The 17633-nt window shown below is 42.9% G+C and overlaps 1 protein-coding gene across 3 annotated transcripts in view; it reads right to left on the reverse strand.

The window, feature by feature from the left end:
- Positions 1-17633, reverse strand: part of FYCO1 (FYVE and coiled-coil domain autophagy adaptor 1) — a 76004-nt gene that overhangs the window by 38019 nt on the left and 20352 nt on the right. For 2 of the 3 annotated variants that reach the window (XM_077811146.1, XM_077811145.1), the window contains exons 7-14: positions 16813-16906; positions 12787-15417; positions 10717-10809; positions 9805-9923; positions 7261-7428; positions 3930-4079; positions 2365-2570; positions 1611-1755 (exon numbers count right to left, since the gene is read on the reverse strand). In XM_077811146.1, coding sequence (XP_077667272.1) covers positions 1611-1755; positions 2365-2570; positions 3930-4079; positions 7261-7428; positions 9805-9923; positions 10717-10809; positions 12787-15417; positions 16813-16906 — 3606 coding nt within the window. The remainder of the gene's footprint in view (positions 1-1610; positions 1756-2364; positions 2571-3929; positions 4080-7260; positions 7429-9804; positions 9924-10716; positions 10810-12786; positions 15418-16812; positions 16907-17633) is intronic. The other variant, XM_077811147.1, reaches the window with a different exon arrangement.

Genomic DNA, 17633 nt, shown 5'->3' on the forward strand with positions numbered 1-17633 from the left:
AGTAAGCATCTATAGTCTACCTTAGACACAAGTAGCAAGGAAGTGTGGTTTATACAGGAACTAGTCACACAACGGGGGGCAAAACAATCTAGCTCTGTTTTTTGAACCACAGACTTGTTACTTTGGGGCTGCTTTTAACCTGGCATTGAGAACATTTGTCACTACAATTTTTCTTCCTTGGTACTAAGGAACAACATGTGGGTAAAGGGTTACAGTAACTTACTTTTGTTTTTCTTTTGAAAGATATAAAAATAAAAATTAGACTTCAAAAATTTTGTCAGGAAGAAATATTAGTGAACAGACAGCCTGTATCATTGTATACATTTATTTTGGGGGTAAAATATATTTTACTTTGGATATTGTTCTTAATATTCAAATGATTGAAACACAATGCAAAATGAAACTTTTAATTAATACAGAAATAGGCATAAAATATATTAATGCAACATTAAGTTTGCAAATTAAAACAGAGAATCTATCAATTCCTCCCTACTGCTGATTTATGCGGGAGTAGATGGAACAAGTGACTGAAATCTATACTATGAAAAAAGGTGTGGTGGATTTAGCTATATAACTGTTGTTCCTTTGTTTTCTGGGTATTGAATCTTTATAACTCTACAGACTCTGCTGTCTGCAGAGACAGGCAGCCACTTTATGTTCAGTTCAATAAAGCTTGTCATAAGAGAAACACTGGACTTTGCTTTGGGTTTTCCCCTGTATTGTTTTCTTAATCTAAAATGAAGTTCAATATGACTGGGGGCTTGTCTACACTACCAAGTTTTGTTGAGAAAACGGATGTTGACACCCAAAAGTCGGCAAAACAAAAATCACCAAAGCGTGTTCACACTTGCTCCCTCTGTCGACAAATCACGTCCACATTGGGGACACCATCATTGACAGGGTGAGCAATGCACCGTGGGTATGTATCCCATAGTGCAGTGTTGTGAGAAGGAAGAGCTGATCGCTGAGCATCTTGCGATTCTCTCCAAGTTCTCCCACAGCCCCCTCAGCTGCCGAGAGCAGCATCATGAGTAGCCCTGTGAGCTCTCCATGTTGAGGAATGGCAAGGCAGCACAGCAGTCTGTCCCCCTCCCGCTGCAGTAGCAGTCTGCCTGCTGCTGTGTTCCTAGTGCAGGGCAGAACAGGAGCATGCCAATGATTTGCTCTTGGTTTGTTTGTTCCCCAAACGGAGCAGCACACAGATACTTCCCGGAGCTTTGAAAGGGGAGGGGCGCATGCCTGCAGGGCAGCAGAGATCACAACACTGAGCAGAGCAATCAGGGCAGGCATTGTGGGATACTGGCGGAAGCCAGTTATGTCTACAAAACAATCAGCGGTGTCTACACTGGCTCTTTGTCGACAATAGAAGTGGGGGAAAAGACAAAAGTCTCTAATGGGGTGGAAGTTTTCTGTCGCCAAAACTGGGCGTTTTTTGTGACAAAGTCCCATTGTAGTAGCGTGTATGCTCTTGCTGTTTTGTCGCCAAAAGGCAGTTTTTGGCGACAAAACTTGCCAGTGTAGACAAGCCCTGACAGTGTCTGTTTTCTCTTTATGGAGAGGAAAAATGTAACACGGAGCTCCAGTTTTAAATTAAACAGTGTTTTACTCACAGATCTGTGTCACTCTGGTCCAGAGACTCTACTTCAGCTTGACTTTCATTATGGATAGAATCAGATTCCTGCACTTGGCACAGTTCCTCATCTGTGATTATATCAAACACTACATCATCTGGTGGTTTGGAGGTTTCATTCGTAACTGTGCCATAAAAGTACATCAAAAGAAACGCAGTCATAACATAACAGGCAGCAACAGTGGTTTTGTTTTTTAAACAGAGCTTATGTACGTGGGCCATTATTCTGCCTACACAGTAGTTTTCGCATACAGCAAGTGCTAGAGCAGGGGTTCTCAAACTGGGGGTCGGGACCCCCCAGGGGGTTGTGAGGTTATTATATGGGGAGTTGCGAGCGGTCAGCCTCCACCCCAAACCCCGCTTTGTCTCCAGCATTTATAATGGGGTTAAATATATTAAAAAGTGTTTTTAATTTATTAGGGGGGTCGCACTCAGAGGCTTGCTGTGTGAAAGGGGTCACCAGCACAAAAGTTTGAGAACCACTGTGCTAGAGGGACTCTCCAGGGTGACTCACTTGCATTAAAATATAAATGGGTATTTGTATCAACCTATCAATATTAACATATACTAACAAGCTCCACAATTACTCTGGGACAAGTTCCGCCTTGACTTACACCCCATTAACATCACTGGGGTTGCATAGAGTGTAAATTGAGCAGGATTTAACCACATGAACCCTGGCAAGAAGCCCAATAATCTCATTTATCTCACATTTGCACATGAAAAGGACTAACCTGTAACTTCCAGGGTCGGAGACACTGGTGAATTTAGCAGAGCTGCTGGTTCTTCTTGGCTGGCATGGGATCCAGAGTCATCCGTATAATCCACAGTCACCCTAGGTTTATTGAAGCAAGCTCTACAGCACCGCTCCTTCTTGCCGCTGTGTTTGGTCATCAAGTAGTTGTTACAGCAGTAATAGCAGAAAATTCGACCACACAGTCTAGAAATTAAAAAGAACAAATGCAAAGGTATGAGAATGTTACACCGATGGCTTAAAAATAGAATTAGGTAAGGTGTGCATTGATGGTGCTTGGGGTTCTGGTCATAAAGGTCATGTCCCCTGGGAAAGCATGAATTTTTTTGTAGGTTACAAGGCAAAAATCACAATGCAGACAATTCTGCCTTTTAAGGTTCAGAAAGACTTATTGGATCGTGAATGTTCAGAGAGGCACATTTTTCTTTTACAGTTTCAATAAAAATAAATTACACAGAAACAGAAGTTTCCAGATGGTAAAAACAATTAAAAATACAATTTACAAACATGACAACAAGAAGTACAGAACACATATTTAGTGATTTTCGATGGGCCTAATCTTGTTCCATTAAAATCAATGGGTGTTTTGCCATTGACTTCAGTAGGGAGTAAAAACAGGCCACGTATTGATATTCACTCAAACCATCCCTAACCTAAATCCTTCCCCGCATAAGCTGCACAGCCTCCAGAAAAGGGAAGCAGTAGCAATATAAAATATTGGCTTCTGTGCAGTCAGAAAGAGAGCTACACAAGGATATTTGGTCATTATTGGAATCAGTCAAATAGTCTTTTAATTGATTTGTTAACAGTTTGTTGATGAAAAGACCCCAGTTCAGTTTGCTGCCATTCATTGGGTTTTAATACTTGCTGCTTTTCATAAGTATTCAGACAACCACTGGGTATTGGTGAAAATGTTTGCAAGTTTCACAAATATTAGTTGAAATCATTCTTCATCTGAAAAATCATACTGGAAGTGGTTATCAGCTATTAACTAATCACCACCCGGTATTCCCTACTTTAAAATATCATTGATTATATGACTAATTGCACATCATGAATAAAGCGTGAACAGTCACACGCCACCCTACTGCCTGAAATTTGTTCATCCAAACTTTGTGAATATATCTGGAGAAATCATGAACATGTAACTCTTAATTCATGAACAGAAAAGGGTCAAAATTAGAAGCAAATAATTCAATCAACTGTCAGATGTTTTTGAACAGGCCATATCAAAATCAAATCTTGCTATTCAGAGTAATTGTTTCTCAACATATCTTTTAGTAGTAAATGTTATGTGTGTACAGAACCTAATTCAATGGGGCATCAACCCTGATTGCGTCAGTACTGTAATAAAATAATAATAGTACCATCGTACTGGACAATTTTTAAAGCATGTATACCAAGTGCAGACAGCGTATAATATACATATTATAACAACAAATGCCTGGGAACAGTGTAAAATGTTAAAACACTGGATATTTTCCATGGTACCTATGATATTTATTTCCATGTTTTTAATAACGTGTCAGAGGTCAAGAAACTGACCTGCAGTGGTGTCGGCGCATCATCCAAGTAAACTCTCGCTGACAGCCCAGGCAATGATTTACTTCTGTGTCACCGAGCCATCTTTGCTCCTCACAGAGCTTCTGCTGAAATTCCAGAGCATCTGATTTCTGCCAGAGGGCATCCTTATCCCTATGGAGACATGTGTAAAGAAGAGCAATCCATTTTAGAAACATCACTGTTTGTTTTTAACTCATCTCAACTCTGCCCCCGGAAGAAAACTCTCTAATGTAAAGTGCTGTTATTTAACTCTGAAGTACACAAATCTGAAATAGCCCACTCCCTGCACTTTTAACTCAGTTACACCGGGATTGACAAATGTATATACACCACCATCAGGTGTGATTGGCCTTTGTAGATAGAACCTCAGAATCAAAGAATTGCCATACTGGATCAGTACTATGGCCCCAGTTCAGGAAAGCATCCCTAGTTAGGAAAGCACTTAAGTGTGCACTTAATTTGAAGTTGGAACCAATGAGCAATGCCTAAAAGGATTCAGTTGAAGGCACAATATTCTTCTTACTGCAGCGAGTTCTATCAAAGATATCCCAGGAGCACATTTGGATCAGATTGTAGCTGTAAGTCATGGTTTGCTCTGCAGGAGAGTGAGGAGAGCTGCATTACAGCTGACCCACCCACAATTCCACCTGGGGATAAGGTTGCGGGGGGGGTTGGGTGCATGTTACTGAAAGTGTTCTGTCATCCTTTGAAAGGATGTGGTGGAGACTCCCTCTTGCACTAGTACACCTTCAAAGGTCAGGGTACAAGAGGGTGGAATTTAGGCTTTCTGAAGTGGAAGTGCATCAACAGCAAAAACAGGTTTGTAGCACTTGAGGTAAACTGTCAAGTGAGACCTTAAACCACAAAGGCTAACAACACAGAGCTAACCATCTCACGACACCATCACTACCTGACATTGTAGCTCAACTTTTTGCAGCTAGGCATAGGAGCAGAATCTTACACCCTAGTTACAAGAGAGGTTGCACTGTATATTTGACAAAGGGAAGGACTAGGAGTTAGGAGTTATAGTCTCAGCTCTGGCACTAACTTGCTCTGAGGTCTTGGTCATGTGATTTAATCTCTGTTTCTCAGTTTACCAATCTGTAAAATAAATATGGCAATATTTAAGTACCTCACAGGATGTATGAGGATTGATTAGTTAATGGTTAGACACTCTTTGAAAATGTTAAGTGATATCAAGGGCTAAGTATGTGAGCCAAACTTTGCTCTCGATTACATCTTCTTCCGGCTCCTCAGCATATAAGTTACATCAAGTTAAACTCTCTTACACACCTGTAAATAACTGTAACAAGATCGAAGGGATTCTACATTAGCATAAGGGAGTCTTCATTTATGCATCACTTGTGAATCTGACCTCTGGAAAGAATCAAGAAGTCAGAAAGGAATGCTACCTATCTTGACCCTACTGTATTGTTAGTCACCAACACCATCAGATGTAGGAAAGGTAATAAAGAAAGGACTTCATTTTTTTCAGTGACTTCACAGGTTTGTCTTCTTGCACTTTAAAAATAGATGTCTACTGAGATCATAACTCCTTGGAAAGGCCAAGAAAACAGACATTAATAAGAAAACCCACATTCTCTTGTCTGACTGAACAATACCAAAAGCTTCTATGCATACTGATCAGAAGAATGTGCTAATGCCCTGGCTGTGTACTATGAGCTGATCAATTTTTGAAAGTTTTGACAATATTTTGAAGAGAAATATCTGTTATAGGTTTCTCTGATTAAAAGGAGGCAAGAACTCCAGTATTAGCTCCTACTCCTTAACCAGATTCAGATAGAGTGGCTCAGGAAAGGAATGACACAGTTAAAGGAACTTCTTTGTAGAAGGATCATCTGATGAACAGTTAATGTCTAAAGCTGCACTGGGTTTTCACTCTTCACCTAGTAAAGGTGGAGAGGTTTCTGCAGCATGCACAAGCTTTTGCGTGAAGACAAGAATACACAGACCAGAAGTGAGAAACCACAATTGGTTGCTATTTATCCAATTGTTTGTGTTTTGTAATGGCAACATAATTCAACACCATTAACCGAACTGCACGTCTGCAAGTTATGTCTGCAACACTCGGCTTGCTGAAAGACAAAACCCTCCATTTTTTTAACATAAGTCACAGTCTGTGTTGGTCTTGTTCACTCCAGAATAGTTATGATAGACATTGACAGCCTACAGGAGTCTTCCTTCAAGAGGAAGGACGTCCCGTTGTCAGGGCCAGCTCCAGGCACCAGCTTTCCAAACAGGTGCTTGGGGCGGCATTCCGAATGGGGCGGCAGTCCGTGTCCAGTGGTGGCAATGCAGCGGCAGCTCAGCCACTCTTCCGGGTGCGGCGGCAAATTTGGCGGCAACTGCTTGGGGTGGCAAAATTGGTAGAGCCGCCCCTGTCCGTAGTTAAGACACAGGACTGGGACTCAGGAGAGTTGGGTTCAGTTTACAGCTCTGCACCAGACCACGTGTGACCTTGGGCAAATCACTTGAGTCCAGATTTTCAAAGCTGCTAAGCTTTCCTTTAGTAGTTAAATAAGGGCTAGATTTCCAAAAGGGATGCATCCAGCAGCTCCCATTGTGACACCTGTCAGCACTCATTAACTGCAATGAATCTGCACCAGTTTAAACCAGCTGAGCGTTTGCCTGTTGAGTTTGCTATTCAGAGGCTGATCACACTGGGCTCAATCGTGGGCCAGACTATGGGCCAGGACAGGAAATTAAGGGGTGGGGGAAGATGACTCCTTGCTTCCCTGCGTGGGACACCCACATTATGGATGAGAATGTAGGTGGGACAGCAGTTGCTGCTGAGTCATTACTCCAGCAGCCATGAGAGTGAATGGGGCATGGATGAGCAATGGGTGGAGCCTTACACATATTTTTCACCCTCCATTTCCCCACAATGCACCGGTCAGCATCGTTCTCTGAATAACACTTTGGTCCCAGCCCAGCCCCTTATCCAGGGCAGCCTTCAAGGTGCTCTCTATAAGTGATGGATACTGGAGATAAATATTTGCTAGGAAAAAATATTGAAACATTTTTGGCAGGGGAGGGGGAAGAACATATGCCATATATAGAATGACATGCACTTTGCAAAGCAGATACAAGCGGAGAAAGAGCTAGATCACATTTTGTCTATTTTACTTTTCATAACGTGCCCTAACCACTGAACCTCACTGCCAATGTTGTCTCACAGAATTTGGCCATTACATTTATTTTCTGTTCAGGAATAAAAAATTAATCCCTCCACACAGCACCATTTAAAATCCTCTATAATAGAACCTACACATTAGTTTTTTTTAATACCAACCTGAGAAGTTCTATCAAACGTTCTTCAAGGAATTGCTTTGTTCTAGTTAGATCGTCTAGCTCGGCCAACAACTTCTGATCATTGCTGTCTCTGTCTGCTGTCGCCTTTTTGAGTTTGTCACCATACTCTTTGACTTGCTCATTCGCTTTGTCAACTTCCTTTTGGGTCCTGTTTAAATGCAAATTAATTGTTCTTAAAGAAGTCCCTTCTGCCATTTATCTTGATGAAATCTGTAGTTTTAGTGAAGTCTCTCTCAGTGTGAACATAATATTGTATATAACAACGTGCTTTAGTCTTTTGACACTTTTGAAGCTGTGCATAGATACATTACCTGTGGGCACCTTTGGCAATCAGTAACTTCTGGGGATGAGGGTCCTATTTCCTGCTCCCTTTTCATAGTTGTGTTTGTGATGGCTGCCCTCTTGGCTGCACACCAGGGATTGAACCAGGTAGCATGAACGCTACAGCTTAAGCCAAGAGCCAAGGCTCTCTGGGCAGGTCTGTAAAGGCCCATATCCCCTGCAGATTGGCCACAGAGGACAATCCACAGCACAAACATATCAGTGGTTTACATGTTCACAAAAGGTCTACTAAGTATTATATTAATTTGCAGTACCACAAAACAAAAAACATTTACAAAGGAGCTAAAAACCCTTTTACCACTGAGTACAAGAAATATTGACAAGCTCTGCTAATATGACTTCACCTGAGTCCCAGACAAATTTCCCTCAGATTTCAAATGGACAGAGTGAAAGACTTAGAGGTTTGATCTGATTTCTGGTGTATTAATTTCAGTTAATAGAGCAACTTAAAACTAGAGAATTACTCAGAGTCTCAATGGTAAACTTCACAGTCTACAGTCTACTTAACTTAATCAATAGACTTCCAGTTGGCACAAAGGATGAACTCACCGGATCAGACACAGTTTTGAAATCAGTGGACACTGATTTACACATGGAGCTACTTCAGTTGACACCAGATGAGCACCTGGCCTGCAGTGTTGACAAAGTGGATCACCAAGGACATCCCCCCCCCGCCAAAAGGGCATAGTCTTTGGGCTAAAGCTAAACACAAAAAATAAACTAGTGCACACTTACTTGTAAGAAACTAGAAGGGATACAAACAGAAATCTGAAAAAGGAATTAAGGGCCCTGATTCTGAAGTCCTCATTCAGGCCCATATCCCAACTCTCTTTTACATGGGAGCAAAATAAGCATTAGCTCCTTACTTCCAGGTAACACTTCTGTGCAAGGTCAGGCCCAGTCAGATCTGCTCCATGACCAGAGCTCATAAAGTTGCTGAGGGGCAGATTCTCCATGTAAATGAGGTCTCTGAGGGCACATCTACAGAGCAAGCAGAAACCCACGGCAGCATGTCTCAGAGCCCAGGTCTACAGACTCTGGCTTGTGGGGCTCATACTACAGCGCTCAAAATAGCCATGTAGACATTTGGGCTTGCGCTGGAGCTTGGGCTCTGAAACCCACCCTGCTCCCCAGGCTTCAGAGCTCAAGCTCCAATCCAACCCCAAACATCTACATGGCTATTTCTAGTGCCGTAAAGCGAGCCCAAGTCTGCAGATCCCGGCTCTGAGACTTGCTGTTTCTATTGCAACACTGATTGATACCAGCTGAGCATATGGCCCAATATCTGTACTTTTGTTGGGGTGTGAAGCATCCTGGGCAGTTCGGTAGTTTCCTACCTGTAGTTTCCATGGAGAGACCTGCCCTGATGGACACTGCGCTCTCTCCAGCTGACAGTTCCATTACGTAACTGACTATCCTCTGGACTCATTTAGCTGATTGATAACCAGGGGGACCTGCCCTCCCAGAGCTGCAGTCACAGAACCCAATGAGACAGAGTCACAGACTCCTGCCTCAAGGCACGGGGCAGAGTTTGGTGGCCATGTAGTTGTTATGCAGCCATCCCTGAAAGGATTCCCCTCATTCTTGATCCAAGCAGAGATCCGCAGCCCTGGAGTCAGGCCAGGCTAGCTTGGTCCTGCCAGCTCTGTGCTGCAAAATCATTTAGTGCTAGTATTTGTCACCAAGTCCTTACTCAGGCAAAATGCCCACTGAGCTCCATAGGAGACCTGCCTGAGCAAGAGCTGCCGAGTGTGTTCCCTTCAACAGCAATTCTTACTTTACTCTTGAGACACCACAGAGGGGCAAAAATAAAACACACCCTCCATGTAAAATGCAGTGCAAATGTTCCAGTCCTCTTTTAAACAGCAGTCAACATTTCTGTGCTTTGAATGCTGCATCTAACCCATGATACAAAGCCTAGCGCCACGTAGACTAGTTTCACAAAGGAAACAAGAAATGTGATGACTATAGAACATCAGCTACGTGAACAAAGGGAAGCTGTATTCTGTGTAACGTCCACATTTTTCATCTGAAAGGCCAGTCAAAGCTTCCTACTCAGTATGTATGTATTCTCTCCTCTGCCTCAGATAATGTACACATCAATAAGGTGTACACACTATGGTGACTTATCTTCTGCTTGGCTTCTTACAAACAGTACAAGTGAAATACCCAAAGTGCTAACCTCTCCAAGTGTTTTTTCAGCGACATCACCTCCTCCTCCTTTTTTAACCTGGTGGATTCATATTCAGTCAATTGCTCTGTTGCACGCTCCAGTTTGCTAGACAGATCCGTGTTTACAGCCTAACAATAATAAAATATTTCTATTTAACATACAAAACCATCACTGTATCAACTGTAACTTAGTTACTATGTCACCCAAACAATGCTTTGATAGGTGAGTTTAAGAAGTCCAACCATTAATTAAAACATTATTATTGAATAATCAGACACTAATTAGTTATGTACTGGGGATTGATTACTTATGTCACATTGAATAAGGGATCAATTGTAAAGCAAGACAGCATTAAACCATGCCAGTAATTCTTATTAGCCACAGCAGAAGAGCTTTAAATGGCTTTTGTCTCATTATCAAAGAATAAAGTTCCAAACACAATGATGAAAGAATAAACCACATCAGTATTTAAAACTATTTCAGTCTGAAATAAGTGCTTCAATAGGCAAACAAAAAGTTTAAAAGAAACTAACTTATCATGAGGGGGAAAATGTCAAGTTTATGGCTTCTTCATTAAAACAAAGTTAAATATGAAAGGAAGTGAAAAAGCACCCTTTAAATGTAAACTTTAGAGGTACCATTTTCAGACTTGGGTACACCTCTATATCTGTATTTAGGCACCTAAGTAAAAGTCGGCTGGTTCAGGGGGTAAGAACCTTGGTGTTTAACTGCTATTTGTGCCTTGAAAATCTCCTCCTAGTTTGAGAATTTTGGCCTGCATGTCTATTATTTGTTCAAGTGCATTCTCAGGCTCCCAGACAGCTGCCAGACAAGTCCCCTGCCTTGTAAATTCTAACACAAGTGACTATTGGTGCAAATACTTTAGCACATTTCCTTATTGTAATCAGATGAAGCACCTACGTGAAGCTCTGCAATCTCTTCCTCTGCAGCACACAGTTGTCGTTTCTGTTCCTCAAGCTTCTTTTTTACTTTCTCGCATTCTTCACTGACAGCCTAGTGGAGTCAATAAAGCCCTTGTTAGTGTTCACATAAAAGTCATCATCCAGTTTTAAAAAGTTTCCTGCTGATGCAGCATGGACAATGAAAATGTACTGGGCCAAATTAATCCATTAATTATAATGGAGTTACAACAGTGATAAATTTGGCCTTCAGTGTGGCTGATGGCAGACCAATTCAAATGGGTATCCCAGGAAACTGGGGCCTAATTCATGGGAAAAGTCCCCCACTGTGGTAGTCAGATGATGTTTTTCTGGCAATTATTATGTGCCATAACAAAAATGGCCCAACTTGCTAAACATGTAAATGTTGTGGTGAAAGGGAGCACAAGTCATGCTGGGAATTAGTGCCTGACACTACTTTAAAACTCATTGACTAGATGCTCTGCGGGCAAAGAAAGTAGAAAGTAAGGGCACACAACTTTTCGACGTTAGAAGAATCTCAGCATATATGGAAGTGTGTACGTCTGATCAACTGGTAACCTTTGCCTCACAGCTGCAGTAACAGACACACAGTTCATAGATTCATAGACACTAAGGTCAGAAGGGACCATTATGATAATCTAGTCTGACCTCCTGCACAATGCAGGCCACAGAATCTCACCCACCCACTCCAGCAAAAATACTCTCACCTATGTCTGAGCTATTGAAGTCCTCAAATCGTGGTTTAAAGACTTCAAGGAGCAGAGAATCCTCCAGCAAGTGACCCGTGCCCCACGCTACAGAGGAAGGTGAAAAATCCCCAGGGCCTCTTCTAATCTGCCCGGGAGGAAAATTCCTTCCCGACCCCAAATATGGTGATCAGCTGAACCCTGAGCATATGGGCAAGAGTCAGCAGCCAGATACCCAGGAAAGAATTTTCTGTAGTAACTTAGATCTTTATCAGTTCTTTATCCTTCAGAAATTTCTCTCCACATGATCCAGAGTTGAATCGGGGTGGCTCGTGACTGCTTCTTGAAACTAGATATTTATCTCGGTGGCTGTATCTTGAACAGTAAAAATACCACTCAGGCTGGGATTTCTAACTTTGCTCTCACTGAAATCAACATTGATTGCAAAAGGAGCGGAGCCAGGCCCACACTCAGACTTCTGAGCATCCCACCATCGGCCTCTAGCCCGTATGTTCAAACAGATAAACTTCCAGGTGTGAACTCAGTGTAACCTGTGCTGCGCTATATGTCAGAGTCTGCAGACTGCCTGAAACAGTGCCTCTAACAGAGGGGTGAGTTGCCCTTATTCGTATCAACAGAAGTTGACACTAAAGCCTAATGACAATGTAAATGTTACAAATATTAACTATTTCACTGCTGATCATTCACACAAGGATAGAGAAGGAAGGGTTCACGTGATCAGAGCTGCACAATCTACTGTGAGCATCTTATTTACGTTCCACGAGTGGGCGGATGTTGGGTTGTAACTGGATTTTAGGAGAGCACCAGTACAGGTGTTACTGTTATCAGGGAATCGATGGGAACTGAGGGCACTCAGCCGTATGCAGGAGGTATGCAGCACCTTAAAGTATTGGGCCCATTGTATTACAGGTACTTTTAAATAATGGCAAATCATAAGCTGAAATATTCATATTTATTTGATGAATAATATTCATGAAAGTCGAGCAGCCATTGGGTCTGAAAACCCACCATTCTGCGGAGAAAAGAAGTTCACACATCCATAGCCTTGTTCTGCTGACCCAGTGTAAAGAGGATATAACTGGTTCATTGTTAGACATCAAGGGGAGTCAAGTTTGCTTAGCACATTTCAGAGCAAGGCTCAGTGGGTGTTGAGGACTAAGCCCCCCTAAATTCATAGGTGCATAGATTAAAGCCAGAAAGTAGTGTTGCGATTATCCGACCTGCATAACACAGGCCATTTCACCCCGCTATTCCTGCAGAGGAGGGAATGATTCCTCCTTACCATGTCAGTGAACACTGTGAAGCATGTAGAATAGAAAGTAGAATATATTATATTAATTTACCTTGAATTTTGTCTGATAATTTATAATCTCTGTGCTCATTTGAAATTTTATTGCAGACAGCTCTTCTTTGCTGGTCTCTTGGAAGCTTTGGGCCTGTTTCTCTGCCACCTCCAGCTGCGTTTGCAGGCTGGGAACAGCTGCAGCACATACTTGAGACTCCTTTAGTTTCTCTGTCAGGCCTTGGTTCTCCTGCCTGAGCATGGAGATGTCAAGTTGCAGCCCCTCCTGCTCCTTTGCTGCTTGCTCACCCAATTCCCTCAGCTTCTCAGTGACCTGCGCCAGCTTCTCTTCTGCATCCCCCTTCTCAGATGTCAAGGTACAAATCTGAATACCAAGTTCAGCCATATCAGTGTTGGTTCTGTGGAGCAGGTCATTGGTTTCTACATTTTCCATTTTAACAGTCTCCAAATACTGCTTAACCTTGGACAGCTCTTCCCTGAGACTCAGCACGTTTTTCTCCAGCTCGGCCTTTCGATGGGCTTCCCTTTCCCGCTCTTTTTTCAGCGTTTCCTCTCTTTCTTTACACTGTACCAGCTCTTGCACATGGTTTCTGTTGAGTGACTCACTCTGCTCTTTCAGCTGCTGGACCAGTGTCTTTTGTTCCCCCAGAACCGCCTCTGTTGCATCCAGCTTGCCTTGCATCCTCTCTCTCTCATCAGCTGTCTGCTGAAGCTTGGCTCGAAGGTCAATCACTTCTGCCTGCAACCTGGACACTTCACTCTGGTTGATGTGCAGCTGCTTTTCAGACACGGCTAGCCTGGAAGCCAACTCTTGTGACTCTTTCTCCTGACATGCTGCCTGCTCCAGCTGGGCCTTCTCCACTGAATCCTTCTCTCCAGTAAGGGATTCAATCAATTTTATTTGATGAAGGCATGTTTTTTCCATACTTAGCTTTTCCACCTCAAGAGACTCCGCTTTTTTTCGGTACATCTCAATCTCTGCCTGTAGCTGCTTGCATTGGCTCTCTATGCCTTGCAGTGTCACATCTTTCTCTGTAACCTGTGACCTAAGAGACTCTTCACACTCCTTCAAGGAAAACAGAATCTTTTCCATCTGTAAACCATGCTGTTTGGCACTCTTGTGCTCTGTTTGTAATACAGCTAAAGACTCCTTGATGGCATCTTCTCTTTGCCTCAGTTCCTGGTATTCAGAATACAGAGACTGTAGTCTCTCTTCCAGGATTTGATTTTCCCTTGTGACATTCTGCAAGTCTTCGTGCAACTGTTTGTTCTGCTCCCGGAGCTTTTTCTCTTTTTCATCCACCGACACCATGGCATCGTCAATCTGACTCTGGAGCTGTTTCTCCGATGCCCTCAGCCTGGCCATCTCAGCTTCCAAAGAGGCTTTAGATACCTCCAAGTTTTTCTGCTTCTCTTTCATCTTCTCCTTGGTTTGGTGCAGATTTGCATTCTCGGATTTCAGTTTCTTGCTTTCTTCACCAATTTCGTTCAGTGCCACGCTTTGCTGTCCTGCGAGCTCCTCCATGTCCTTTACCTTCTGGAGGAGATGACCATTGCTTGAGAGGAGCTTTTGGTTTTGCTCCTCTAGGCTGTGCACATTCTGACTCAGCTTTGATAAATGATCCTTCAGCAGCTCAAGTTGCTCTGCCAAGGTTCTGGCTTCCTGCTTCAGCACACCTTCCCTGCAGCTGCTCTCTTCCTGAAGGTTCTCTTTTGCTCTTCTGGTCTCTTCAAGATTTTTTTCTAGCGATCCCACATGAGCCAGTGAGCCCTTCAGCTGGATCTGGAGTTCAGCCACCTCCTTTCCTTTCACAGTCAGTGCATCCTGAACTGTATCCATTTCTTTTGCCATCATTTCCAGGCTCATGAGCAGTTTTTCATTCTCTTTTTTGGAGTCCGTGGTGAGGCAACTAAATTTGGATTCCAGTTCTTTCTGTGCACTCTCTTTCAGCTGCAGTTTCTCTCTTGCTGTCTTTACCTGAGACAGAAGTTCGTTATTTAGTTTCTGGATGTCAGCCTTTTCCTTTTCTGCCTGGTGAAGTTTCTCCAGCAATTCTTGGATCTTTAGGGTAGACTCATACTGGGTGGAGGTTTGTTGTCCTTTTTCATCCAAGATGGCATCGACTTTTGCAATGAGCTCTAGATTCTTCTGCTCTGTTGAATTTATCTTGGTCTGGAGCTCACTGATGCAGAGATCCTTCATGCTGACCGAAGCCCTGGTGGTTTCCAGCTCCTGATTCAAGAGCTGCAGTTCTGAGGCATAGTCCTTCTTACTTGACTCCATTTGCTCAAGCCTTGTGTGGTATTCCTTTTGCTGCTCGGCTGCATTCACTTCTAATGCCTGCACGCATTTTTGTAGGTCATGAACAGTGCTCTGAGTGGAGTGGGAAACCTCACACTGTTTCTGTAACTCCGCTATCATCTTTGTCAGTCTGGAGTTCTCCTCGCTGAAGTTGCTGCTCTTTTCCTTTTCCACTTGCACTTGTTCTTTCTGAAGGCTGACGGCTCCCTGCAGCTCCTGGTTTTCCTTCTCTAGCTGATTAATCCGGTCCTGCAGCACCCTCTGTCTCAGCTCTCCCTGGTCAAGTTCCACACGCATCTCTTCAAAGCCCTCCAGGTGTTCAGCATTTAGTGAGTTATTTGCATCAGGGCTACCTGGAAACTCTTGTGTCTAAGAGGGCAGGAAGGGAAGAATAGAAAAGTTAAATTGGAAACAGTGTATTTTTATACATGAAAGATTATGAATGTTCCAGGACTCAGTGATACCTTAACTGTTTTTTTTTATTAATACCTGGTGGTGGTGGTGGTGGTGGTGGTAACAATAAAATTAATATTTAAGGGATGCTGTCAAATAAAAATCATTATTAAAAAAATCCTAATCCATGCTACTCTTAGTCCCCTTGATTATTAATTACTTTTATTAATTTATAAGCATTTCTATAGGACTCAACACTCCAGCATCTGAAGTCTTAGAACAAAAATAAAGTTCTATTAATTATTTATTTACTCTTTGTATGTTATGCACCTTAGCCAGTGATGTTACACCAGTTTGTATTGTGGTGTTCTCAGCAATGCATTTAAGCACATGCTTACATCCCATTGACTTTAATATATAGTTAAAGTGCTTTGCTGTGTTGGGGGTCTTGGATAATTTCACTTTCTGGTTCCCAGATGCTAGCACAGTGCTGTTGTGGTTGGAAGCACAAAACTGTGAAGGGAAACTTAAAAGAAAGAAGGCTATTTTAATTGATAATAATGAAAACCTTTCTATTCATGAGATTTTGTAAGCTTTGGTGTTTTTTTTTTTGTTGGTTTGTTTTTTAAAAGAAGACTTAAACATTAGGTTTAATCAAATCGTAAAAAGAGTCCTCTTAGGTTTTTCTCCCAGATGATGGGAGACCCTGGGCACACTCAGTGGCTTAAACACAGGCCCCAGTTTCCTAGTCCTTGCAAAGAGGGGACCCCACCCTTTGCAGGCCTTCTTAAATCTCTTCTGATGGAGGACATAAAAGGAAAATTAAATGTATCAGCACCCCAAGAATAACTTCTTCCTTGATCCAACTGAAAGGGAAAAAGGCAAACTTGCTTCAGTGCTGTCTGTGTAGCAGTTTTTGTGGAGACCCGCTGCCTGGCCTATTGAATCAGGCTCACTCTGTCAGGCCTATACTGGAAGTTCAGTGCACTCCCCACAGGGTCGTGGGTGGAGATCTCCTGGATAGAAGCTCCCCTTGTGGTGTCAGGAGTCGCTCCAGCAATTTCCTGCTCAGAGGGATCTCTCCTGCCAGCGGCCTGCAGTTTCCTCCTTTCTAAAGGCTTCCTTCCTACCACCCTTGACTGACAGGAACAGAGGGGTGGGTACACAGGGCCTCTCTGACACCTTCCTCATCAGTGTGTGGTCTGTCCATCCCATCACACAGCTATGGGACAATTCTCCTTTATATTTATTGTTGGTTTTTTGTAGTTTCCCACTAAAGTCACAAGACGTTATACAGCTCCCAGGCCTAAAGATCTTTGGTGTTAAGGAAATGTGGCCTACATTGCATGCACTTCTTTGTCATTCAATTACCTGCAAATAGTTGCTCACTAAACTACTTATGCTTGAACTGCGACTTGGAGGTTTCCACAAATATGCTGAAGAGCCATGTGAGGACAATGTCCTCCTGTAGACCGCAAGAAAAAACAAAAAAGAAATCTTTTAATAATGGCTAAGCGTGCGCACACACATAATTGTCTGCTCTGACTTTATGGATTCTTTTAGTTATAATCACTGGATATGGCAATGTACTACTGGCTAGCATGCATGGGGCCTGATCCAACATTCATTGAAATCAATGGGAAGACTCCTACAGACCTCAGTGGAACTGGATCAACCCCTACATGCAGGATTACCCTCTTTCAAGCAGAAGCAGGCCTGCTGAAACAGGTATGCGTCATGAGTTCTCTTACTGCTCAAATGAAAGAGATTCATGCTTAGTTCAGCAGGTATGGAACACAGCTTTTGGAGAAGAGGGACCCAAGTTAACTTCTCATCATCACTGTGAAGATGTGAGCAGACCCTGGGGGGTCTGAGCTGATGCCCACTGAAGTCAGTGGAAGGACTCTCAGACTTGAATGAGCATCAGATTGGCCCCTGGAGTTCAGCCTAGTAATGACCATGAAGTCCAGGTTGGCTGCAGAGATGTTACAAGGTGAAGGCTTATGCCTTCTTTTTACGCTTAAATAGAAAAGTTGCAAAAGTTTTTGCAAGTCACCAGAGGTGAAAGTAAGCTGGTATGCCCCGGTACGGTGTACCAGCAAGAGCCAATGCGCCGTACCGGGACCGGCTTTCCCAGATGGCAATTTAAAGCCCTGGGGTAGCGATGGCGGGGCTCCGGAGGGGATTTAAAG

This window comes from Eretmochelys imbricata, chromosome 2 (assembly GCF_965152235.1).
Source record: "Eretmochelys imbricata isolate rEreImb1 chromosome 2, rEreImb1.hap1, whole genome shotgun sequence".
In the NCBI taxonomy this organism is placed as follows: Eukaryota; Metazoa; Chordata; order Testudines; family Cheloniidae; genus Eretmochelys; species Eretmochelys imbricata.